Below are 26,747 nucleotides of genomic sequence, written 5' to 3'. Positions count from 1 at the left end.
ATGTAAAATTAATGCATTGAAATTCAGCCATGGGTTGGCATATGGCTGACTTGAAATCACCAGGATTAATTTCTTCCTGCCTCAGGTTTCTTTATACGGACTCTTTCTTCCTTTGCTTTGGATATACTCTCATCCTAGGTGGTGGTAAGACAATTCAAAACTATTTAAGACCCAGAGTTGTCGACTTTTCTGGCGTTAGAGTCTGAACCATATAAGCTTCTGAGGTTTCTTCCATCTCTGGGATTTGGGGGCCTCCTGCAAAAGTGGGGACCACAAGTACACCTGGATTCTTGCCTTTATTCAGGGCTTGTGGGTATGCCAATGGGCAGAGCTGATGGAAAGAGTAAAAATCAGCGCACATGTTGGAGAGGCGAGAGCTGGTACAGAGCTCCACTCTTGAGGTCAGAGGAGCCGTAACAGGACCTTGAGCTGAGGCAGCCACTGCTTATGAAATCAAGGGCTCAGGAGGAAATTCTTGATTGGGAACCGCCCAACACGGAGGGAGAAAAGGAGGAAGGAAAGCCACGTATTTCCCACTAGACAGAGATTATTTTGGTTCAAGATCATTGCCTTCTCCATTTTAAATATTCTGAGATCAGCTTTCTTAACAGGCAGCAGCAGTAGCAGCTAATACTATTCTCCCTGGAGAGATGGTGGTTGATGAAATCCAAATATGCTTGGGGGTGTGGTCATTTCACATTTCAACAGAAATAGAAGGCAGAGGCAGCCCTGTATGTAGATAGGACAGAGTACATCTCACCTAGCGTTGGAGCTTGTGAAACATCAGCTCTGGGAGGCCCTGGCACACAGGGCCACGAGGTTCAGACCATCTCTGCATCTACAGCCAGGCTCAGCATTGCCCTGTGGCTTCCCTGGGTACCTGAGCCGCCAACTCAGTAATCTGTTAGCCCAAGTTCCTTTGCCTGAGCCCAGAATCTGGCACTGGGCTGCCAAGTTATGTTCCACCAATATTGACTGAATGACTGACTGAATGTACACAAAGCCGATTGCCACGTTTGTTCCTCGTGCGGTCATGTCCATCCCTTCTAGAGGCTAGGCAGGGCCTGTGGGTACCTGTGATGGGCCCAAGGCAAGGGGGGACATGGAGATGGAAGGAGAGCAAGTCAGGAAATAAGGCACTTGTCAGTGTTGACTCCTCTCTTTGATTGCCTACCCCTGGGATGAGCCCTTCTGTTCAATCTTGCCAGGCCCCACCTCCCTGGCTGGGTTCCTAAAGTGTGGTGAGGAAATTTGGAAAACCAAAATGTCTTTGAGTGTGAAGGCTGAGCCTGAGGTAGGCAGCATTCTGTGTGAGGTTTTCCTGGCCCTAAATGTCTCACGACAAGGATTGTTATTTCTGCCAAATCACTTTCCTTTAAGCCTCTTACAAGTTTCATATATAAACGGGTTTCTAATTTTTGAGACTAGTGTACTATTTCTGTTAAAGGATGACCTTTAGCCATCATGCTGTTTCATCCCCTTAAATATAACACATTGTCTCAATTATTTTTTGCTTTTGCAAAGTCCTTTATGCTTAGCTTATGGTTTTTTGCATCTCTGTTATTTCAGTTATGTTTCTTAGTTCATATGTTGAAATTTTTTAATTTAATTTTTTTTTTATATTGGGATATAGTTGATTTCCAGTGTTGTTAGTTTCAAGTGTACAGCAAAGTGATTCTGTTATACATATATCCATTACTTTTCAGATTCTTTTCCCATATGTTATTACAGAATATTGAGTAGAATTTACTGTGCTGTACAGTAGATCCTTGTTGATTGTCTATTTATTTATTTATTTATTTATTTATTTATTTATTTATTTATTTATTTATTTATTTATTTATTTATTTATTTTGTGGAACGCGGGCCTCTCACTGTTGTGGCCTCTCCCGTTGCGGAGCACAGGCTCCGGACGCACAGGCTCAGCGGCCATGGCTCACGGGCCTAGCCGCTCTGGGGCACGAACCCGTGTCCCCTGCATCAGCAGGCGGACTCTCAACCACTGCGCCACCAGGGAAGCCTGATTGTCTATTTTATATATAGTAGTAATCCCAAACTCCTGATTTATCCCCCCCCCCGCACCTTCCCCCTCTGGTACCATAAATTTGTTTTCAAAGCTTGTGAATCTGTTTCTGTTTTGTAGATAAGTTCATTTGTGTCATATTTTAGATTCTACATATAAGTGATATGGTATGTGTCTTTCCCTTTTTGACTTAATTCACTTAGTATGATAATCTCTAGGTCCATCCGTGTTGCTGCAAATGGCATTATTTCATTCTTTTTTATGACTGAATAATATTCCACTGCATATATTGATATGTACCACATCTTCTTTATCCATTCATCTGTCAGTGGACATTTAGGTTGCTTCCATGTCTTGGCTATCGTAAATAGTGCTGCAGTGAACATTGGGGTGCATGTATCTTTTTGAATTATGGTTTCCTCCAGATATATGCCCAGGAGTGGGATTGCTGGATCATATGGTAGTTTTTTAAGGAACCTCCAGATGGTTCTCCATAGTGGTTGTACCAATTTACCTTCCTACCAACAGTGTAGGAGGGTTGCCTTTTCTCCACATCCTGTCCAGCATTTATTGTTTGTAGACTTTTTGATGTTGGCCATTCTGACCGGTGTGAGGTGATATCTCATTGCAGATTTGATTTGCATTTCTCTAATGATTAGCGATGTTGAGCATCTTTTCATGTGCCTATTGCCATCTGTATGTCTTCTTTGGAGAAATGCCTGTTAAGATCTTCTGCCCACTTTTTGATTGGGCTGTTTGCTTTTTTGATATTGAACTGTATGAGCTGTTTGTACATTTTGGAGATTAATCCCTTGTCAGTCACTTTGTTTGCAAATATGTTTTCCCATTCTGTGGGTTGTCTTTTCATTTGGTTTATGGTTTCCTTTGCTGTGAAAAAGCTTTTAAGTTTCATTAGGTCCCATTTGTTTATTTTTGTTTTTATTTTCATTAGGTGGATCCAAAAAGATATTGCTGCAGTTTATGTCAAAGAGTATTCTGCCTATGTTTTCCTCTAAGAGTTTTATAGTATCTGGTCTTACAAATATTTAGGTATTTAATCCATTTTGAGTTTATTTTTGTGTATGATGTTAGAAAATGTTCTAATTTCATTCTTTTACATGTAGCTGTCCAGTTTTCCCAGCACCACTTATTGAAGAGACTGTCTTTTCTCCACTGTATATTCTTGCCTCCTTTGTCCTAAATTAATTGACCATAGGTGCATGGGTTTATTTCTGGGCTTTCTATCCTGTTCCATTGATCTGTACTTCTGTTTTGTGCCAGTACCATACTGTTTTGATTAGTGTAGCTTTGTAGTATAGATTGAAGTTAGGGCGCCTGATTCCTTCAGCTCTGTTTTTCTTTCTCAAGATTGCTTTGGCTATTTGGGGTCTTTTATATTTCCATACAAATTGAAAATTCGTTTGTTCTAGTTCTGTGAAAAATGCCATTGGTATATTGATAGGGATTGCATTGAATCTGTAGATTGCCTTGGTTAGTATAGGCATTTTGACAATATTGAGTCTTCCAATCCAAGAACATGGTATATCTTTGCATCTGTTTGTGTCATCTTTAATTTCTTTCATCAGCATCTCATAGTTTTCAGAGTACAGGTCTTTTGCCTCCTTAGATAGGTTTATTCCTAGGTATTTTATTTTTTTGATGCGATGGTAAGTGGGATTATTTCCTTAATTTCTCTTTCTGATTTTTCGCTGTTAGTGTATAGAAATGCAAGAGGTTTCTGTGTATTAATTTTGTATCCTGCAACCTTACCAAATTCATCGATGAGCTCTAGTAGTTTTCTGGTAGCATCTTTAGGATTTTCTATGTATAGTATCATATCATCTGCAAACAGTGTCAGTTTTACTTCTTTTCCAGTTTGGATTCCTTTTATTTCTTCTTCTTCTCTGTTTGCCATGGCTAGGATTTCCAAAACTATGTTGCATAGAAGTGGTGAGAGTGGACATCCTTATCTTGTTCTTGATCTTAGAGGAAATGCTTTCAGCTTTTCACTGTTGAGTATGATGTTAGCTGTGGGTTCGTCATATATGGCCTTTATTATGTTGAGGTAGGTTCCCTCTGTGCCTACTTTTTCTGCAGAGTTTTTATCATAAATGGGTGTTGAATTTTGTCCAAACCTTTTCCTGCATCTATTGAGATGATCATATAGTTTTTATTCTTCAGTTTGTTAACAGGGTGTATCTACTGATTGATTTGCAGATACTGGAAAATCCTTGCACCCCTGGGAAAAATCCCACTTGATCATGGTGTGTGATCCTTTTAATGTATTGTTGGATTCTGTTTGCTAGTAGTTTGTTGAGGATTTTTGCGTCTATGTTCATCAGTGATGTTGGCCTGTAATTTTCTTTTTTTGTGATATCGTTGTCTTCTTCTGGTACCAGGGTGATGGTGGCCCCATAGAATGAGTTTAGGAGTGTTCCTTCCTCTGCAGTTTTTTGGAAGAGTTTCAGAAGGATAGGTGTTAACTCTTCTCTAAATGTCTGATAGAAGAATTCACCTGTGAAGCCATCTGGTCTTGGACTTTTGTTTGTTGGAATTTTTTAAATCACAGTTTCAATTTCAGTACTTGGTGATTGGTCTGTTCATATTTTCTATTTCTTCCTGGTTTGGTCTTGGAAGACTGTACCTTTCTAAAAATTTGTTCATTTCTTCCAGATTTTCCATTTTATTGGCATATAGTTGCTTGTAGTAGTCTCTTATGACTCTGTTTCTGTGGTGTCAGTTGTAACTTCTTTTTCATTCCTCATTTTATTGATTTGAGCCCCTTCCCTTTTTTTCTTGATGAGTCTGGCTAAAGGTTTATCAATTTTGTTTATCTTTTCAAAGAACCAGCTCTTCGGTTCATTGATCTTTTCTATTTTCTTTGTCTGTTTCATTTATTTCTGCTCTGATCTTTATGATTTTTTTCCTTCTACTAACTTTGGGTTTTGTTTGTTCTTCTTTCTCTAGTTGCTTTAGGTGCAAGTTCAGGTTGTTTGAGATTTTTTTGTTTCCTGAGTTAAGATTGCATTGCTGTAAACTTCCCTCTTAGAACTGCTTTTGCTGCCTCCCATAGGTTTTATATCTTCATGCTTTCATTTTCATTTGTCCCTAGATATTTTTTAATTTCCTCTTTGATTTCTTCATTGATGCATTGGTTTGTTGTAGCATATTGTTTAGCCTCCATGTGTATGTGTTTTTGCAATTTTTTCTTGTAGTTGATTTCTTTTTTTTTTTTTTTTTGCGGTACGCGGGCCTCTCACTGTTGTGGCCTCTCCCGTTGCGGAGCACAGGCTCCGGACGCGCAGGCTCAGCGGCCATGGTTCATGGGCCTAGCCGCTCCGCGGCATGTGGGATCTTCCCGGACCAGGGCACAAACCCGTGTCCCCTGCGTCGGCAGGCGGACTCTCAACCGCTGCGCCACCAGGGAAGCCCTGATTTCTAATCTCATAGCATCGTGGTTGGAGAAGATGCTTGGTATGATTTCAGTTTTCTTTAATTATTGAGGTTTGCTTTGTGGCCCAGCATCTGATCTGTCCTGGAGAATGTTTCATGTGCACTTGAGAAGAATGTATATTCTGCTGCTTTTGGATGGAATGTCCTATACATATAAATTAAGTCCATCTGGTCTAATGTGTCATTTAAGGCCTGTGTTTCCTTATTGATTTTCTGTCTGGGTGATCTGTCCATTGATGTAAGTGGAGTGTTAAAGTCCCCCACTATTATTGTTTTACTGTCAGTTTCTCCTTGTATGGCTGTTAGCATTCGCCTTAATATATAAGGAGCTCCCATGTTGGGTGCATATATATTTATGATTGTTATGTCTTCTCCTTGGATTGATCCCTTGATCATTATGTAGTGTCCTTCTTTGTCTCTTGTAACAATTTTTATTTTAAAGTCTACTTTGTCTGATAAAAGTATTGCTACTCCAGCTTTCTTTTGATTTCCATTCGCATAGAATACCTTTTTCCATCCCCTCACTTTCAGTCTGTATGTGTCCCTAGATCTGAAGTGGGTCTCTTGTAGACAGCATATATACAGGTCTTGTTTTTGTATCCACTCAGCTAATCAATGTCTTTTGGTTGGAGCATTTAATCTATTTACGTTTAAGGTAATTATCAATATGTATGTTCTTATTGCTGTTTTGTTAATTGTTTATTTGGCTGTCTTGGGTCTTAGTTGCGGCATGTGGGATCTTCGTTGTGGCACGTGGGATCTTTTGTTGCAGCATGTGGGTTCTTCGTTGCAGCATGCAGGCTTCTCTCTAGTTGTGGTGCGCGGGCTCAGTAGTTGCAGCGCGCAGGCTCTGTAGTTGTGGCATGCGGGCTCCAGAGTGTGCGGGTCAGTAGTTGTGGCGCGCGGGCTCCAGAGTGCATGGGCTCAGTAGTCGCAACACATGAGCTCTCTAGTTGTGGCGCACAGGCTCTAGAGTGCATGGGCTTAGTTGCCCTGTGGCATGAGGGATCTTAGTTCCCCTACCAGGGATCGAACCCACATCCCCTGTATTGGAAGGTGGATTCTTAACCACTGGACCACCAGGGAAGTCCTGCCATTTTGTTAATTGTTTAGGATTTGTTTTTGTAGGTCTTTTTTTCTTCCCTTCCTCTTTTGATCTCTTCTCTTGTGATTTGATGACTATCGTTAGAGTTGTTTTTGGATTGATTTTTCTTTTTTGTGTGTGTATATATTATAGATTTTTGGTTTGTGGTTACCATGAGGTTTTGATATAGCAGTCTATATATATATATATATAAATATGCATATAAATATATATATATATATATCCAAGATTGTTTTAAGTCTCTGGTCTCTTAATTTCAAATGCATTTCGAATATCCTGCATTTGTACTCACCTCTTTTCACAATTGCTGGTTTTGATACCATATTTGTGGATTTCTTATCTTTACTGTATGTTTGCCTTTACCATTTGTAATTTTCTTTTTTCTTATTTCATGAGCTTTCCCATTTGTAATTTTCTTATTTCTAGTTGTGGCTTTTTCTTTTCTGCCTAGAGAAGTTCGTTGAGCATTTTTTGTAAAGCTGATTTGGTGGTGCTGAATTCTCTGAGCTTCTGCTTGTCTGTAAAGCTTTTGATTTCTCTGTCGAATCTGAACAAGAGCCTTGCTGGGTAGAGTATACTTGGTTGTAGGTTTTTCCTTTTCACACTTTAAATATATCAGGCCACTCCCTTCCGGCCTGCAGTTTCTGCTGAAAAATCAGCTGATAATCGTATGGGGGTTCCCTTTCTCTGAGGTAAGATGGCATGGCTGTAAACTTCCCTCTTAGAGCTGCTTTTGCTGCCTCCCATAGGTTTTATATCTTCATGCTTTCATTTTCATTTGTCCCTAGGTATTTTTTAATTTCCTCTTTGATTTCTTCATTGATCCATTGGTTTGTTGTAGCATATGGTTTAGCCTCCACGTGTTTAGCCTCCTCTGCGCTTCCTGGACTTGAGTGTTTCCTTTCCCATGTTAGGGAAATTTTCGGCTATTATCTCCTCAAATATTTTCTCAGACCCTTTCTTTCTGTCTTCTTCTGGGACCCCTATAATGCAAATGTTGGTGTGATGAACACTGTCCTAGAGGTCTCTTAGATTGTCCTCATTTCTTTTCATTCTTTTATCTTTATTCTGTTCCATGGCAGTGATTTCCACCATTCTTTCTTCCAGCTCACTTATTCGTTCTTCTGCCTCATTTATTCTGCTCTTGATTCTGTCTAGTGTATTTCTCATTTCAGTTATTGTATTGTTCATCTCTGTTTGTTCTTTAAATCTTTTAGCTCTTTGTTAAACATTGCTTGTATCTTCTTGGTCAGTGCCTCCATTCTTTTTTCCAAGATCTTGGATCATCTTTACTATCATTACTCTGAATTCTTTTTCAGGCAGATTGCCTATCTCCACTTCACTTAGTTGTTCTTCTGGGGTTTTATCTTGTTCCTTCATCTGGAACATATTCCTCTGCCATCTCATTTTGTCTAACTTTCTGTGTTTGTGGTCTCCGTTTCTCAGGCTGCAGGTGTGTAGTTCCTCTTGCTTCTGGTGTCTACTCCCGTTAGGTGAGGTTGGTTCAGGGGCTTGTGCAGGCTCCCTGGTGGGAGGCACTGGTGCCTGCCCACTGGTGGATGGAGCTGGGTCTTGTCTCTCTGGTGGGCAGGGCCGTGTCGAGGGGTGTGTTTAGAGGTGGCTGTGCACTCAGGATGACTTTAGGCAACCTGTATGCTGTTGGGTGGGGCCAGGTCTTGGTACCAAAATGGCGACTTCTGGGAGAGCTCATGCCAATGAATATTCCCTGGGGCCTCTTCCACCAGTGTCCTTGCCCCCACAGTGAGCCACAGCCGACCCCTGCATCCCCAGGAGATCCTCCACGACCCACAGGTAGGTCTAGCCCAGGCTCCTGTGGAGTCACTGCTCTGCTCTGGGTCCCAGTGCACATGAAACCTTGTGTGCACACTCCAAGAGTGGAGTCTCTGTTTCCCCTAGTCCTGTTTAGCTCCTGCACTCAAGCCCTGCTGGCCTTCAAAGCCAAATGCTCTGGGAGCTCCTCCTCCCAATGCCAGACCCCCAGGCTGGGGAACCTGACATGGAACTCAGAAGTCTCACTCCTGTGGGAGGACCTCTGTGATACAATTATTTTCCAATTTGTGGGTCACCCACCTGGTGGGTATGGGTTTTGATTATATCATGAAAACACCCCTCCTACTGTCTCGTTGTGGCTTCTTTGTCTTTGGATGTAGAATACATTTTCGGTAGTTTCCAGTCTTCTTTGTTGATGGTTGTTCAGCAGTTAGTTGTGATTTTGGGGTTTTCGTGAGAGGAGGTAAGCTCAAGTCCTTCTATTCTGCCATCTTGTCTCCCTCTCATATGTTGAAAATTTTTAAACCTCAGAAAAGTTGAAAGAATAGTACAGTGAAAATCTGTATATCCCTGACTTAGATATATGTGTCACTCTGCATTTGTTGAGATATATGTGTCACTCCGCATTTGTTGACATTTTGCCATATTTGCTTTATCTAAAGTCAGTTCCACAATAATGTGAAGTACGCATTCCTAAAAACCACTGTGCTAAGCAAATCATGCAGTAAAAATCACAGGGCTTGTGGGGAAGATGGGGTGAGGGGCACAACACTCAAAAACTTTGTCAGTGACACATTAAAGAAAGATAGGAACATAATAAAAGTGGTAGGATGGTTGTACATATGTTAAATAATTAAGAAATGCATCAATACTCAAAATACGGCACTCTACCTTAAAAAAGACCTGCAGTTTGCATACGAAGGTGGGTGTTGGAAGGGTTGAGCTTGTGAATTATAATGAAGCAGAGGAAGAGGGCTTTGTGAAATTGGATGGAAAGTTGTAACACTAGAGGAGATAAGTGTGGCTCAGAACACACATGGTGAACCGAGGTAGCAGGCAGATGTTTGAGTGTCGTGTGGGGATGCGTTTTGTGTAGTGCTACAGCTGGGTGCAGTTTTCTGTGTTCACATTTTGAACCTTGAGCTCAAAACCACATATCAGCAAACATGAAATTCCCTATGAATTGTTAACATATCGATTGCTTTGGAACAAATTCGGCCAGCATTATAGCAGAGCTGAGGATGTATAAATATACTTTTTTTTTCTGAACTATTTGAAAGTAACTTTCAGACATCATGACATTGCATTTCTAAATACTTCAGTTTAAATCTCCTAAGAATAAGGCCGTTTTCCTACATAGCCACAATATCATTACTACCCCTAGGATAATTAACCTAGGTTAATTAATTTATTACCTCTCTTAATTAATAAATTTTATTTTGTTTTTAACAATTTTAGGTTTACAGGAAAACTGAGCAGAAAGTACAGTTTCCATGTACCCTCTTCCCCTACCTGCCCGCCTGGCCCCCCCGTTACCTCTATTATTGACATCGTGCATTAGCGTGGTATATTTGTTGTAATTGATGAACCAGTATTTATACATTATTGTTATCTGAAGTTCATAGTTTACACAAGGGTTCACTCTTTGTGTTGTACGTTCTCTGGGTTTTGAAAATGCACGATGTTAGGTGTCCACCATAACAGTATCATGCAGAATAGTTTTACTGCCCTAAAAATCCTCTGTGCTCTGCTTGTTCATCCCTGCTTACCGCCTGACCTTTTCTACTATCTGTAGTTTTTCCTTTCCAAAATGTCACATCGTTGGGATTTTGCAGAATATAGCTTTTTTAGACTGGCTTCTTTCACTTAGCAACATGCATTTAAGTTTCCTCCATGATTTTTCGTGGCTTGGTGGCTCATTTCTTTTTATTGCTGGATAGTAGTTTGTTATATGGATATCCCACAGGTTTTTTTAATCCATTCACCTTTTTGAAGGACATCTTGGTTGCTTCCAGTTTTTGGCAGTTATATTAACAAAGCTGCTATAAACATTAACGTGCAGGCTTTTGTGTGGACCTAAGTTTTCAGCTCATTGGATAAATATACAAAGGAGCATGATTGCTGGATAACGTGGCAGGAATGTGTTTCGTTTTGTAAGCAGCTGCCCAACTGTCCTCCAAAGCGGCTGCACCGTTTCGCACTCCCGCAAGCAGTGGGTGAGGCTTCCTGTTGCTCCACATCCTTGTCAGCATTTGGTGTTTTCAGCGTTTTGGATTTTGACCATTCTGATAGGTGTGTAGTAGGATCTTGTTGTTTTAATTGACAATTCCTTGATGATATGTGATATTGAGCATGTTTTCCTATGCACGTTTACCGTCTGTGTGTCTTCTTTGGTGAGATATCTGTTCAGATCTTTTGTCCATTTTTTAAATTGAGTTGTTTTCATTTTTTTTTTTTTTTGCGGTACGCGGGCCTCTCACTGTTGTGGCCTCTCCCGTTGCGGAGCACAGGCTCCTGACGCGCAGGCCCAGCGGCCATGGCTCACGGGCCCAGCCGCTCCGCGGCATGTGGGATCTTCCCGGACCGGGGCACGAACCCGTGTCCCCTGCATCGGCAGGCGGACTCTCAACCACTGTGCCAGCAGGGAAGCCCGAGTTGTTTTCTTAATGTTGAGTTTTAAGAGTTCTTATTTTGGATATAAGCCTTTATCGGATATGTTTTTGCAAATATTTTGCCCCATCATTAGCTTGTCTTTTTATTCTCTTAATGGTGTCTTTCACAGGTCGGAAGTTTTTAATTTTAATGAAGTATAACTTACCAATTTTTTCTTCATGGATGATTCTTTTGGTGTTGTATCTAAAAACTCGTTGCTAAACTCAAAGTCACCTAGATTTTCTATGTTATCTTCTAGAAGTTTTATAATTTTGCATTTTACATTTCGGTATACTATTCATATTGAGTTAATTTTTGTGCAAAGTGTAAGGTCTGTGCCTAGATTCATTTTTTTCCGTATGGATATCCAGTTGTTCTAACACCGCTGTTGAAAAGACTATCTTTTTCCCATTGTATTACCTTAGCTCCTTTGGCAAAGATCAGTTGACTGTATTTGCGTGGGTCTGTTACTGGGCTCTCTAGTCTGTTCCATTGATCTATTTGTCTAATCTTGTGCCAGTACCATACTGTCTTGTTTACTTTATAGTGAGTCTTAGAATCAGGCAGTATTAGTTCTCTTCAGTATTGTATTGGCTAACTTCGGCCTTTTGCCTTTCCATGTAAACTTTAGAATTAACTTGTCAATATCCACAAATAGCTTATTGAGATTTTTATTGAGATTGCATTGAATCCATAGCATTAGCAAATGGGAAATTCCCTATGTGCACATTGTTCTTAATATATCAATTGTGTTGGCACAAATTCAACAAGCATTGTACTAGAATTGACTGAATACAGATAAAAACTTTTTTCCTCAGCCATTTGAAAGTAAATGCAGGGCTTCCCTGGTGGCGCAGTGGTTAAGGACCCGCCTGCCAATGCAGGGGACACGGGTTCGAGCCCTGGTCTGGGAAGATCCCACATGCCGCGGAGCAACTAAGCCCGTGCACCACAACTACTGAGCCTGCGCTCTAGAGCCCGCGAGCCACAACTACTGAAGCCTGTGCTCCTAGAGCCCGTGCTCCGCAACAAGAGAAGCCACCACAATGAGAAGCCCGCGCACCACAACGAAGAGTAGCCCCCGCTCACCGCAACTAGAGAAAGCCTGCGCACAGCAACAAAGACCCAATGCAACCCAAAATAAAAAATAGTAAATAAAATAAGTTAATTTAAAAAAAAAGAAAGTAAATGCAGACGTGACTTCACTCCTAAATCCTTGAGTATAAACCTCGTAAGAAGAAGGACGTTTTTCTACATAACCACAATATCATTACTACTAGCTTTTTAAAAACATGCACATCCTCTATAAGGCTGGGGTTTTGCTTTGTTTTTGTTTTTAATGTCCATCCTGTCTTGTGCTAAGCACTGTGCTATGTTGGAATGTAAAGATAAACAATCAGAGTTCCTACCTTTAAGAAGTCCAGTCTCCTGGGGAGACAGACATCTAAGACAATGATTGTATTAGGCTGGGATGAGGGCCATAGTAGCTTTATCTACTTTCCTTTAATTCAACGAGTGTGTCAGCAGAAATGTTCTTCCTGTGGGATAAAGAACTGTTCCCAGAGTGGTGTTCTGGAGTCCATGCTCCATGCTGTGATTCACCAGCCTGACCCTGATGGACCTTTCTTCCCGACCTAGAGGGGTTTGCATCCATCTAGAAGTGAAGGATGTAACTAACAGGGTGTCATTCACTTCGTCTGATTCTTTCAGTTCCTATACAATGAGGATTGGCCAGGCACAGAGGAATAAGAGAGAAGCTTTGAGGACCAGGCTGAGGAATTGGGGGCTTTATTCTTCAGATCAGCTGTATTAAGTAAGAAGACGTATGTTTGGCCATGAATACCAGAGACCCAAATTAGCAGTGACTTAATCAAGATAAGAGTTTAGTTTTCACTTAACAGTCAGGAGATAGCCGGTCCAGGGCTGGAATGCCGGTTCATACCCATGGGGTCATCCAAGGACCTAGACTCAAGTTGGCTCTCGCGCCATCATCCCCTCCTTGATATGTGGGCTGGTGCCCTCACCTGTATGATTCAAGACGGCTTGTCACCACATCCATATGCCAGGCAGCAGGATGGAAGAAGGGACTACATACGCCTTCCCTTTAAGGCACATTTTGGAAAGACACACCTCACTTCTGCCTATATCCCACTGGCCAGAATTTACTTGTGTAGCCATACCTATTTGCAAGAAGGTACAGAGAAACATAGTCATCATTTGGAAGGCCATATGCCAGGCTAAGAATAGGAGGTCCTATTCCCTATAAGAAAGGAGGAGTGGTATGTACTAAGGGTCAACTTGCAGCCCCTAATATACTGCTATTTCTTTAAAAAAAAAAAAAAAAAGCCTTCTATAAAATTTGGTCCTTAAGATGCTCCTTAAAAATAGGTCTATTGGCCAAATAATTTTGGAAACATTTAGCATGGTCTTGATCTCACAGAGATTCGTAATGTGGAGAAACATCAGAGGCTCTGAGAAGTTCTGCGGTAAAGGAACTTGTCTGTCTTTGTTTAACCTAAACAAAGATTGTTTGGCCAAAATCCCTTTTTACAAATTTTGTGTTTTGCAGAAGCCCTGGTCACCTAAGCTTTGGGAAACACTGCTTTGGGGATCATTAAAGTTTCCTTAGTTTGCAGTGATGCAAACATTTTTACAGCCGTTCCACTCCTAGGGATGTAGTCAACAGAAATGTGTGCATATTGTGTCAGTCAAAGTAAAGGTTTAATCAAAGAAACAGAACCACTGGGAGACAAATAAAGGGATTTATTGCAGGGATTTGATCTTGTGCAATTGTGGGAGCTGGTTAGAAAGTCTGTGTAAGGCTGTTGCCTTGTGTCTGTCGGTGGAGCTTGAAGTCTCTTGAGCGGACAGTTAGGAAGCAGAGAGTAAAGTTGAGAAGAAGGAGAACAAGCTGGAACTCATGAGGGTGGGTGGGAACCCAGGTCAGCGTGTCACTGCCTCCTGTTCTAATGACGTGGTGCCCTGACCTGATGAAGCTGATGCCTTTCATTATGGAACTAAGCACACGCCTGGGGTGGGAGTCCGAGAAGCTGACAGGGGATCCAGGGAAGGTGGATCCATCGACCGCAGGCCTGGCAGCCACCCCCCAAGTGTGATGAGCCTGCAAGATAAGCAGCAACGCCCATGAGTTACCTGATGCCCTCACACTGGCCTTCTGACATAAACACAACATGGCTACTGCTTCACTTCGCCTCCCCAGTCTCAGACGCAAGTGGGAATTCTGAGAAATGTGAATCAGCCCAGCCGGGTCATGCGTTACAAAGCTACCACACGTGTAGTCACCAGAGGACAGGTATGGAATTGTTCACAGCAGTGCTGTTTGTGATAGCTTCAAATAAGAAGTAAGCTATATGTGCACCAACAGTCACATAGGTAAGTAAGCTGTGTTACATGCATAGGATGGAAGTAGTAAATGAAGAAATTATTGCTACATGCATCAACATGGATGAATCTTGCAAAAAAAAAAATGGAGCCAAAGAAGACAGACGCAAACGAATACAAACTATGATTGCATTTCTATAAATTTCAAAGACAGCAAAGCTAATTTATCGTGTTCGGAGTCCGGATAATAGTCAGCCTGGAGAGAGGGGTGATGACTCGGACGGGGCAGAAGAGCGGCTTCTGTTTTGCTATTCATGTCCTGCTGCTTGGTCTGGGCTCTGCTCACACAGGTATGTTCATGCTGGGAGAACTCATTGTGCTGCAGAGCTATGATCTGTGCGCTTTTGTGAACTTATCCCTCAGCACAAAGTTTAGGTACGTTAAAGTTTTAACAAGTCATTGAGTAGTCATGGACAGGCTGGGTCAGAGGAAAGGAGCTAAGAGCAAGTTGAACCCTGCATGGAGTGGCATGGGGGCGGGGAACAAGGCAGCAGATACTAGAAGAGCAGGTAAGCGAGAGGACAGAGTCTGCCAGAGGGTCCGTGGCAGGCTGTCCCTCTCCTAGGCGAGCCATCTGTTGCCATCATGAAGGGTTAGGACCGTGTGCACAGGGGGCTCATCAGCTGAAGTGCCCGTGTGGCACAGACCATGACGGTGTAGATTTGGGGGGAGGGTCAGCCCCCTTGTAAGCTTCCTGGGTGTCCTGTTGCACAACACAGGGTGAGAGCCACTGGACCGAGGAGACCGTAGACAGGGATGCTAGTGGAAAGACAGGAACGTGGGGGAAGTCGGCGTGCGAAACCTTACCTTTCTCCCCACGTTCGCCCCTCTTTCAGCGTGCAGCATGCTTTTGCTCGTCTTTAACCCTGACAGATACAACATTGTTCTGGCCTCTCTGTTGTGTGAAATCTTAATTCCTTTTTTCATGCTTTCTCTTTTAGCCCATTGATTAGTTGTTTGAGTTTAAGAGTCCTCTTTTGAAAATAAACTACTTGAAAGTGCCTTAGGCTGCTGAATATGGGATAGGCTGATCCCCCGTGATGCCCACCCCATTCAGAGACTGGGTCGTGTCCGGGTAGACTTGATAAGCGGTACCTCTGATGCCCCGAACAATTATCTGAAAGCATTGGTTGTCTGGGATTATTAATGATGTTTCTAATGCTTGGGCAATTAGGGTTTGAGGTGTTGATGAGAAGTTTGTTCTAAAGTGAAATCTTACAAGTATCTTAGTATTTTTATTTGGAAAATTTTTGAATATGCAAGAAAACAGTAGGGCATGTCCTGTAGCATCCTCTCAAGCCTCGAGGAAACACTGCTCTTGTGAACTTCTCTGATTCCCTCAATCTTATGGCTGCTTGTGATTGCTACGTTCTAAAATCCCACGTTATCCTCTGTCATCGAATTTACCACATACCACCACCCTCAGCCTCCAGAACTGTAATCGCTGGTCTCCTTGTTTATCTCCGTATCTGTCCCTGGAATCTAGTCTGTTTGAGGTCAGGGACTGTGTCTTATTTGACTTTGTAGCTCCAGCATCTAGCTCAGTAGAAACGCAGTAATTAGGGATAAGTGAATGAGCTCTTAAATTCTGCAGGCAAAGAACTGGTGTCTGGACCTTGGAGAAGAGCCTCATTTTGAGGAGAGAGGAGAAAGAGTTAGGGAAGGAAGCAGAGCTACGTTTGATCAGAGAAGAAGGAAAAGAACCAAAATAGTATTCTGTCACGGGAGTCAAGGGAAAAAGGGGAGATATTTTTGAGGAATTATCAAATGCCACAAAGAGATCAATGAAAATTAAATTAAAAATTAATTTAAAAATTAAAAAGAGTGTGGGGGTTTGTCAGAGTTATTAGTGGCCATAAAAAGGCAAGATGGAAGCAGGATCTCGAGGGGTTAAGGAGAGAGTACAAGATGAGGAAATGGGGGTGGAGGGTCAAAACATGCGCTTAGAAGTGAGGCTGCAAAAGGAAGGAGATTTGGAGGTGGCCAAGCAGAATGGGAGAACCAAAGCCAGCAGCCTCGCTAGGAAGAACTGTGTTCATTTGAAGGCAGAGATTGGAGGTGCCTTCAACACCCATCTCCTGGCCCTCGGGATGCCTCAGGGACTCTGCTGGCATGTAGGCGATGGAGGGATGAGCCACCGGAGCATGCTGGTGGTCAAGTCAGTAGTACATTTACTCCGAAGCCATGTGCACTTAGCCCTGCACTAAGCCCTTTGAATGATTTTGTCTCTTTTAAACTTGTATCCTCCCTTCTTCCCCACAGGAAACATGGTGGAATGGTGCTTGCCTCAAGATATTGACCTTGAAGGCGTTGAGTTCAAGTCTATGGCCAGTGGGTCCCATAAAATTCAGTCTGATTTCATGTAAGTACTGCCGATTGCAAGTCTTCTCTGTACCATTTCCTCTCGCTCTGTGCTTTCCCCCAGAGAATAAGGGCTCTCCTCGGGGCATTTTCAGGAAGTGTGTGTAAATACCCTGAAAATATATACTGGTTTGTGTTTTTACATCAGTTTTCTAGCAAGAGGTTCCCAAGCTTGAGGTTCTCGGTGAGTTTCATGATCCAAAAATGTTAAGAACTCCTGCCCTAGAGGTTCTCTCTCCTTTCCTAAGAAATGATTGGGCCTTGCTTGGGGTTTGGCTTTAATAAAGGAATAGAGTTTCGGTCACATTTGGGTTAACTTAAGGCACGTACGTGCTAAAACTTGCAATTCCAGCTTTAAGTAAGGCCAGTCTGTAGTCCTGTGTAATTAAGGTTCTTGTGAGGAGCAAATTGAGAGAATGTCAGGGCGATGGAATAGCTTTCATCTTCTCATTGGGCTGAAACCATGACAGACATAAGTGTGAGAAACGGGAAGGAAACAAAGTGAAAGCTCTGGTCAAATGTTCTATTTAAAATATCAGAGACTCAGGAAGCGAGGAGAGAATCAACACAGTTTATGCTAATAAAACAGAGGTCCCCCCATCAGGTCAGTTTTTATGCAGGAGGAGAAAGGCTGTATCCATGGTCGTGGGCGACTGAGTAGCAGGCTTTGCAGAAATCAAGTCCTGGCTCCGGCGGGATGACCCTTGGCGGTGCCACAGTTTCTTTGAGCCTTGGTTGTCCCATCTGTGAGGTTGAGGGGCTTGGGCTGATCGTCCCGCTGAGGTTCTAAAAAAGGTTTTTCTCAGGCTGAGTTTTCTCACGTAGAGCCCTGGACGCAGTTATGTCTTTTGTTCGCGACTGCATCTCAAAGGCAAAACACAGAATAAAATGAAATTTCTCTCTCTGATTTCGAGCCACGCTACACATTGGGTCTATTTTAGCTATTTCCGAAAGGGGCCCTTCTTTGGCCTGGCCTGCTTCGCCAACATGCCTGTGGAAAGCGAGCTGGAGCGTGGCGCCCGGATGAAATCCGTGGGCATCCTCTCTCCATCCTACACCCTGCTGTACCGGTACATGCACTTCCTGGAGAACCAAGTTCGGTATGTGGCTTACATACGGGGTGGGGTGCAGGGAGGGCAGAGGCAGCAGGGCTCTGCCAGGTGGTGTGCTGTGATGAGCCCTCAGCGGTAAAGGCTGTCCATCAGAACAGCAGATTCCTCACCAAGAACATCCATGGCTGTGTCTCACACCTCGGGTGGTGGTCTTCGTGTTTCAACCAGCGTCCTGCATAAATGATTCTTCATCCTTGAATGAAAGTTGGGGTAGATTTTGCTTTCAGCTTATATTAATATTGTCATCAATTTTTTTTTTTTTTTTTTTTTTTTGCCTATCATTGTTGTGGCCTCTCCCATTGCGGAGCACAGGCTCCGGACGCGCAGGCTCAGCGGCCATGGCTCACGGGCCCAGCCGCTCCGCGGCACGTGGGATCTTCCCGGACCGGGGCATGAACCCGTGTCCCCTGCATCGGCAGGCGGACTCTCAACCACTGCGCCACCAGGGAAGCCCTGTCATCAATTTTGTTGAATTAATTTGTTGACATTGACGTGATCTTTGCTTTACCTTAAACCACAATAATTATCTCCTTGCCCCAGGCAAGTAGACTCTCAACTTTTTTTTTTAAGCCTAATCATTTATTATTGGAGGTAATTATTATCATTGGGGGTAATAGGAAGGGAATTTTTAACAGAAGCTGCAGAACTATTAATTACTTCATATTTTTTTCATCCTGTGAGCAACCTAATTTTATTTCATATTTTGAAGGGAAAATCTACCCCTAAGCCCTGAAACACTGTTAAAATTTTAGCACATTTGCCTCTCCTCTGGTATGCATGTGTGTGTACTTTATTTATTTATTTTAAAATATTTATTTATTTATTTGGTTGTGTCAGGTCTTAGTTGTGGCAGGCGGGCTCCTTAGTTGTGGCATGTGAACTCTTAGTTGCGGCATGCATGTGGGATCTAGTTCCCTGGCCTGGGATCGAACCCGGGCCCCCTGCATTGGGAGTGTGGAATCTTAACCACTGTGCCACCAGGGAAGTCCCGTGTGTGTACTTCAATATATACATACTTGGCACCATGCGACATACATACTTTTATGTCATATGCGTTTAAAAGTTATTATTTTAATTTTTGATATAATCTATCTTGATCATCATCTTTGAAAGAATATGAAATTGTGGGAAAAAAATGTTTATTATTGAAAAATTCATGTGAACGTACAAATGAATTTTAACAATTCTTCCAAATCTTGACACCCAGTGAGATATCCATTGTCAGTATTCAGCGAATGCCATTCTAAAATAGACATAATTTTACAAAAATAGGATTAATATTTTATGAAGATTTAATTTTATCAAATAGGCTAGTTTGAAATATATTTAATTTATTTGTGAATATCAGAAAAAAAGTGAAACTGAAGGAATTGTCAAACTTTAATTTTTTTTCACAGTAAGATATGTTATTTCTTAGAATGTTCTTCCAGAGTTAAGAAAAAAGACTGCAAAACATGAAGATACAGTGTCATTCTTATTGAGAAATAATGTATATATAATAAAGTGCACAAATCTTTGTATAGGCATCATTGGTGCTTTTAGGTTGTGTTTTTTTAGTTGTAGACAGTCAGGTATCTTATACTTCTTCCCAGAACCCCTCCCCGACTTTACTTCTCAACTTTCATATACTGTGAGATTTATTACGTTTAGTTCTGTAATCACAATTCCCATGATTCTTAAGTCTCAGTTATATGTTTACGACCACATCCAAGGCTTAACTGTGGCTTGCTACGTTCCAGAGCTCGTGATTTATTTCTTGGTTGGTTAGATTTTGCCATCAAGCATCTTCTGTTTCTTTTTTTTTTTCCTGAAAGGATCATGGGTGCTGCCTTCTCTGAAATCTTGCATGCTTGATAGTATTGGTCTTTTACCTTTACTCTTGGCTGGGTATAAGATCCTAAAATCTTTTCTTTCTTCCTCTCAGGATGCTATAAATATTGCACAGCAGTATTCTGATATTGGTTGTTTCAGAGAAGTCTCTTTTGTCTAGATCCCTATAGATTCTTTATCTGTGATGTTTCTGAACAGTTTTTTTCTGGGTAGTTTGTCCCTTTTTATCTATAGATATGACATTTATTTTTAATTTCAGGAACCTTTTTTTCTACAATAAAATACTAAACTTTTCCTCTGCATTTTCCCTTCTTCAGGAACACGAGTTATGTGTATGTTTTCTCCCCATTGTCCTCCATATTTTTCATTTTGATGATTTTTTTTTTCTGCTTTTGTGATACACGGGCCTCTCACTGTTGTGGCCCCTCCCGTTGCGGAGCACAGGCTCCGGACGCGCAGGCTCAGCGGCCATGGCTCACGGGCCCAGCCGCTCCGCGGCATGTGGGATCCTCCCGGACCGGGGCATGAACCCGTGTCCCCTGCATCGGCAGGCGGACTCTCAACCACTGCGCCACCAGGGAAACCGTTGATGATTATTTTAATAGCTCTATAGTGCTAGAGCTGTCCCATTAGTTTACTCGATTATTCCCTATGGTTAAGCAGTTAGCATGCTTCTAATTGTTTTAACTGCTCCTCTACATTTTGGAGCTGTGATACATATTTTTCTGTATTTGAAACATTTCCTCAGTTTTGTGTCTCAGAAGTAACATTGAATTTAAAATAAAAAACATTTTTATTGGGATCTTGACACTTTAAAAAAATTATTACTGCTTTTGAAAAATTAATTTCCCAAGGAGGCAATACATTCTCATCGTTCAAAAGCCAAAAGTTATAAGGAGGTATTATATTAGAGTCCTGGCTAAATGGTGATAACGGAGGCCCCAAAATACACTGGCTCAAATAAGACAGAAGATTCTGCCCCATGTAATGTTCTAGAAGTAGCAGGGTGGTCAGGGTGAGCAGCCTCCTGTCCCCACAATTCAGGGCCCACGCTGCTTCTCTTATTATTCTGCCGTAGCCTAAGAGGGATTTTGTGTTCTAAGGTGTTCTCACCTGTTGGAAGCTGCTCACCACTATTATGTCTGCATTCCAGCCCGTAGGGAGGAATGAATGACCCGGAAGTTGCATACATCACTTCTCATATCCCATTGTCAAGTCCTCCATCACAAAGACACACCTGACAGCACAGGACACTGGGAAAGGTAGTCTCTAGTTGGGTGACCTTGTGACCGGTTAAAATTCGGGGACTCCTGTTGCAAACAGGAAGAAGAGAAGAATGGATTTGGAGGAAATTTTAGCAGCCTCTGCTTCAGTTTGCCCCCCCTGGCGACCTAGGTATCCGTGTGTACTCTTCTTCCCAGACATAGAGGACATTCCTCCCACCCCGAGACATCATAGAGTCTCATGTGGTTAATGTTTCTAGTCTAAAATCCAGGGTTTCTGTGTGATTTGAGGCAATCAGGACATGGTTCTCTTATCCTGGAAAGCGATGAAAGAACAGTCACGTCCTCCATTCCCACTTCCTAAATGCAATACAGAAGTAGAGAAGGAACCACAGTGCAAGCTCCCATTTGGAAAAGAAGAATCAGAAATAATATGAGGGGTCGTTAGTCCATCATCATAATGAAATTTGCTGAGTAGGGACGGCAGAGACCCCTTGTCCTCACAGAGCAGCATGCTCCTGGCTGCACCTTGGCTCTGCTCACTAGAATCCCCTTGTCCATGTTCCTCCATGGCTCCTGGCTTTGCCTTCTGAGCGTTCTTTATCCATTTTGTCCCATAACCACTTTTTTTTTTTTTCTTTGTGGTACGTGGGCCTCTCACTGTTGTGGCCTCTCCCGTTGTGGAGCACAGGCTCCGGCCATGGCTCACGGGCCTAGCTGCTCCGCGGCATGTGGGATCTTCCCGGACTGGGGCACGAACCCGTGTCCCCTGCATCAGCAGGTGGACTCTCAACCACTGCGCCACCAGGGAAGCCCCCATAACCACTTTTGAAACAGGCATTGGTGAACATTGGAGAAAGATGCATGGCTATGGAACATGTTTCCTGCTGGTGTGGATTTCGAGGTCTAGTGATTTCTTTAAGGGTTGAGAAGTCAGCGGCTTAGGTAGGCCAAGAACATGACAATACAAATGAGATCCGGCGATTTCAGGGTGGTGTGGCCGTAGACAAGAATGTGACAGTACAGACCCCTCAGAAACCGAATAGGCTTCTTGGTCTGTTTGCTTCCACTCAATTCCACGTAAAAACATCCACTGCCAAAGATCTCCTCTGGGTCTTAGTTTTTAAGTCAGTAGATGGTGGCCTAGTTACTGATCACTGTTCCTGGCCTGTCTATCTTTCCCTGGTTTTCATGGCAACTACCTTGAGACTGTAGCCTAAATCTGGGCTGTATAAATGGGCAGACTCCCATGTCTGGGAGAGTTTCTTAGAGGCTTTGAGAGAAATTCTTACCTCCTGCATTTTTTTTTCTTTTTCTTTTTTTTTTTTTTAACATCTTTATTGGAGTATAATTGCTTCACAATGTTGTGTTAGTGTCTGCTGTATAACGAAGTGAATCAGCTGTACGTATACATATATCCCCATATCTCCTCCCTCTTGCGTCTCCCTCCCACCCTCCCTATCCCACCCCTCTAGGTGGTCACAAAGCACCGAGCTGATCTCCCTGTGCTATGCGGCTGCTTCCCACTAGCTATCTATTTTCCATTTGGTAGTGTATATGTGTCCGTGTCACTCTCTCACTTTGTCCCAGCTTACCCTTCCGCCTCCCCATGTCCTCAGGTCCATTCTCTACATCTGCGTCTTTATTCCCGTCCTGCCGCTAGGTTCTTCAGAACCTGTTTTTTTTTTTAGATTCCGTACATATGTGTTAGCATACGGTATTTGTTTTTCTCTTTCTGACTTCACTCTGTATGACAGACTCTAGGTCCATCCACCTCACTACAAATAACTCAATTTCGTTTCTTTTTATGACTGAGTAATATTCCATTGTATATATGTGCCACATCTTCTTTATCCATTCATCTGTCCATGGACACTTAGGTTGCTTCCATGTCCTGGCTATTGTAAATAGTGCTGCAGTGAACATTGTGGTACATGACTCTTTTTGAATTATGGTTTTCTCAGGGTTTATGCCCAGTAGTGGGATTGCTGGGTCTTTTAAGGAACCTCCATACTGTTCTCCATAGTGGCTGTATCAATTTACATTCCCACCAACAGTGCAAGAGGGTTCCCTTTTCTCCACACCCTCTCCAGCATTTATTGTTTGTATATTTTTTGATGATGGCCATTCTGACTGGTGTGAGGTGATACCTCATTGTGGATTTGATTTGTATTTCTCTAATAATTAGTGATGTTGAGCATCTTTTCATGTGTTTGTTGGTAATCTGTATATCTTCTTTGGAGAAATGTCTATTTAGGTCTTCTGCCCGTTTTTGGATTGGGGCGTTTGTTTTTTTTTTGATATTGAGCTACATAAGCTGCTTGTATATTTTGGAGATTAATCCTTTGTCAGTTGCTTCATTTGCAAATATTTTCTCCCATTCTGAGGGTTGTCTTTTTGTCTTGTTTATAGTTTCCTTTGCTGTGCAAAAGCTTTTAAGTTTCATTAGGTCCCATTTGTCTATTTTTGTTTTTATTTCCATTTCTCTAGGTTATCTCCTGCTTTTGGGGTACAGAGGAATTGTTTTTTTCAGTCCCGTGGGGTCCCAAATATTTCAAGCCTCAATTAATTTATATTGCAGAACTCAGAATGTACACCCTTATGCTGCTGTATATCCCACCATTTCTGCTTGCAAACTGACCAAGTCTTGCATATTTTCATCTTGCTGTTGTAGTAGTAAGATGAAAACTACTAAAAACTAAAAACATCGAGGAGCTATCAGTGCTCTGTTTCTCACTGCTTCCCTTAAAGTTACAAGTTCAGATGATACAAGGCCTGTCTTCCAAGTTATTGAAGTTCTAGCAAAGTTTTTGTTTGTTTTTTTAGCGATCTTCCCTTTCTAGCTACTAAGCCAATGCTACAATGTGGTTTTTGATACTATGGTAAATCATTCCTAAATATCATTTTCTGCTTTAGCTCAAATCCAGGCTAAGTTGCTATAACAAAGAAACCCAAAATACAGTGACTCAAACAAGGTAGAAGTACAGCTTTTCTAGGATGACAATCCCAGAGGAAGGGAAGTAGTCCAGTGTGGTAGATGGCTTTGTCCCACTGGGTCATTTCTGGGACCCAAGTCTTTCTGTTTTGTGTCCTGCCATCTGCTAGAGTATTGTCCTCACCCACATGGTAAAAGTTGATTCACCATTACTAGGTCTTGCAGGAAGGGGAAACCCACAGGAATCCCAGAAATTGGACACATCGCTCCTGCCCACGTTTCATTGACTTATGCTTAGTTTCTAGCCACACCTGTAGCAGCAAGACAGTCTAGGAAATGGGGTCCTTAACTGGGTGGCCACGTGACCAGCTAAATTTTGGAAGGTTCTGTTGCTAAGGGAAGAAGAGAGTGGCAGTCTCAACCACTGGCATGAAATGAAGTCTTCACCCAGTTCCCATATCCATCCAGTAATCCCAGTAATCACTGCTGATTTCCCATGTATCTTTCCAGAGTTTGTCTATATACAAATACAAATGTATATTCTTATTTTCCCTCTTTTCATACAAAAGGTGGCATGTTATACATGTTGTTTGCACCTTGCCTTTTTCATTCAACAATATATCTAGATCTTCTCATATTAGTACATGGAGAGCTGCTTCATTGTTTCTCACAGTTGTATTACGTGCCCTGTGTAGAGGAACCATGCTTGCTTTATCAGGTTGCTTACTGATAGACATTCGGTTGTTTCCAGTCTTTTGCTGTTATGAGGCTGCACTGAATACCTATGAGCAAGTATAATTTCACACATGAGTAGTATATGTGTACATTAAATTTCTAGAAATGAAATTGGTGATTCAAAGAGCATATGTGTTTGTAATTTTAATAGATATTGTCAAATTGCTTTACATAGAGATTGTACCATTTTACATGCCCAGCAGTAATGCAAGAGAATGCTGTTTCCTCACAGCATTGTCCACACAAAAGTACAACCTGTGGATTTTTGGCATTCTGATTGGTAAAACATGGTACGTGAGTATAATTTTAATTCACAGTTTTCTTAGGAGTGAGGACGAGCACCTTCATACATGTTTGAGTCATATATATTTCCTCTTCTCTGAACTGTTCTGAGCCTTTGCTACATTATTATTATTATTATTATTATTATTATTATTATTATTATTTTGTGATACGCGGGCCTCTCACTGTTGCGGCCTCTCCCGTTGCGGAGCACAGACTCCAGACGCACAGGCTCAGCGGCCATGGCTCACGGGCCCAGCCGCTCCGCGGCATGTGGGATCCTCCCGGACCGGGGCACGAACCCGTGTCCCCTGCATCGGCAGGCGGACTCCCAACCACTGCGCCACCAGGGAAGCCCTGCTACATTATTTTTTGATCGTTGTTTTTTTCTTATTAATTTCTAGGAGTTCTGTGTGTAATATGGAGATTTGTTCTTTGTGATATTTTTTCCACTTTGTCGTTTGTCGTTTACCATTACTTTTTGTCATGCAGATGTTCTTCTTCCTTGAATTCGATGATATTCCTATGGCTTCTAGATTTTGAGTCATAGCTGGGATGGTTTTGCAGTTTGGTGATTAAAGAGGGCTCAGGATAACATGAGAGAAGGACTTGCATGAGAAGGTACGGGGAAAAGAAAGAAGCACAGTGATGTAAGCCCAGGTCTAGGCAGGGGTGATACTTGACGGCAGCAATGACTTTTACATAAATTAACTAGACTTGATTTTTGAAAACACTGAATCCATGTTTTATATTTATTCTTACTTATGATATCCTAACGTTATTTGTTAGTATTTCATCCATAACTCTTGGCTTTGATATCTCACTAGTTAGTGTTTTCTATGACTATTTCTTATTAATCAGAAGATATTGGAGAACTACTATATAATTTTAAAGGATTAATTTTAAACCACATTTTTGACCTTGCTTAGATCATGTTCAAACAACCTACTGTAAAAGAACATTTCAGGGGCAGTTGGTATAATTTGAAAGTGGACTGGGTATTAGTTTGGATTAAGACCCATTATTTTGTTAGGCAAGATAATGCCATGGTGGTTATGTTATTTTTTAAATAGACTTTATTAGTTAGAGATGTATGCTGACATATTTATGGGTAAAATGTTATAAGGGATTTGCTTTACAACATTTCAGGAAAAAGAGTGGTGGGTGGGCAGGCGGAGAGGGTATAGATGTAACCATATTGATAAAATATTGTTGAAACTAAGTGGTGGATAATGGGGTCTATTATTCTCTTCTTTCTACTTTATGTTTGAAATTTTCCATATTGAAAAGTTTAAAAAGACTAAATATAAAATTAACATAGAGTTATTGCAGAAAACTGAAAAATGGACAAAGGCTAATGGGAAGAAAAGAACGTTGGGCTTCCCTGGTGGCGCAGTGGTTGAGAGTCTGCCTGCCGATGCAGGGGACGCGGGTTCGTGCCCCAGTCTGGGAAGATCCCACATGCCGCGGAGCGGCTGGGCCCGTGAGCCGTGGCCGCTGAGACTGCGCGTCCGGAGCCTGTGCTCCGCAACGGGAGAGGCCATGACAGTGAGAGGACCGCGTACCGCAAAAAAAAAAAAAGAACGTAATCCCAGTAGCCAGACATATCTGCTGTTAACATTTATATCCTTCTGGTCTTTTTACCAGGTATAAATGTGTGCATACACATTAATTTAAAAAAAAAAAAGAATGTTGAGGTCGTTCAGTATCTAAATTTTCTAACCAAAAGGTACGTTAACGTTTCACTGATCGTGAATAATGATAGTCCTCGTCGTCATTGTGCTGGTTCCATAGCGTCTCAGTATACAGACGGATTACAGGTTATTCAGTTGTTTCACTGTTA

General features: G+C 42.0%; 1 protein-coding gene across 5 annotated transcripts in view; it reads left to right on the top strand.

The window, feature by feature from the left end:
- Positions 1–26,747, top strand: part of DENND11 (DENN domain containing 11) — an 87,245-nt gene that overhangs the window by 43,117 nt on the left and 17,381 nt on the right. For 4 of the 5 annotated variants that reach the window (XM_067747217.1, XM_067747218.1, XM_067747216.1 and 1 more), the window contains 2 exons: positions 16,689–16,788; positions 17,729–17,887. In XM_067747217.1, coding sequence (XP_067603318.1) covers positions 16,694–16,788; positions 17,729–17,887 — 254 coding nt within the window. In that variant the 5' untranslated portion in view covers positions 16,689–16,693. The remainder of the gene's footprint in view (positions 1–16,688; positions 16,789–17,728; positions 17,888–26,747) is intronic. The other variant, XM_067747215.1, reaches the window with a different exon arrangement.

This window comes from Pseudorca crassidens, chromosome 8, assembly GCF_039906515.1.
Source record: "Pseudorca crassidens isolate mPseCra1 chromosome 8, mPseCra1.hap1, whole genome shotgun sequence".
NCBI lineage: Eukaryota > Metazoa > Chordata > Mammalia > Artiodactyla > Delphinidae > Pseudorca > Pseudorca crassidens.
This window is presented reverse-complemented; position numbering and strand designations above follow the sequence as displayed.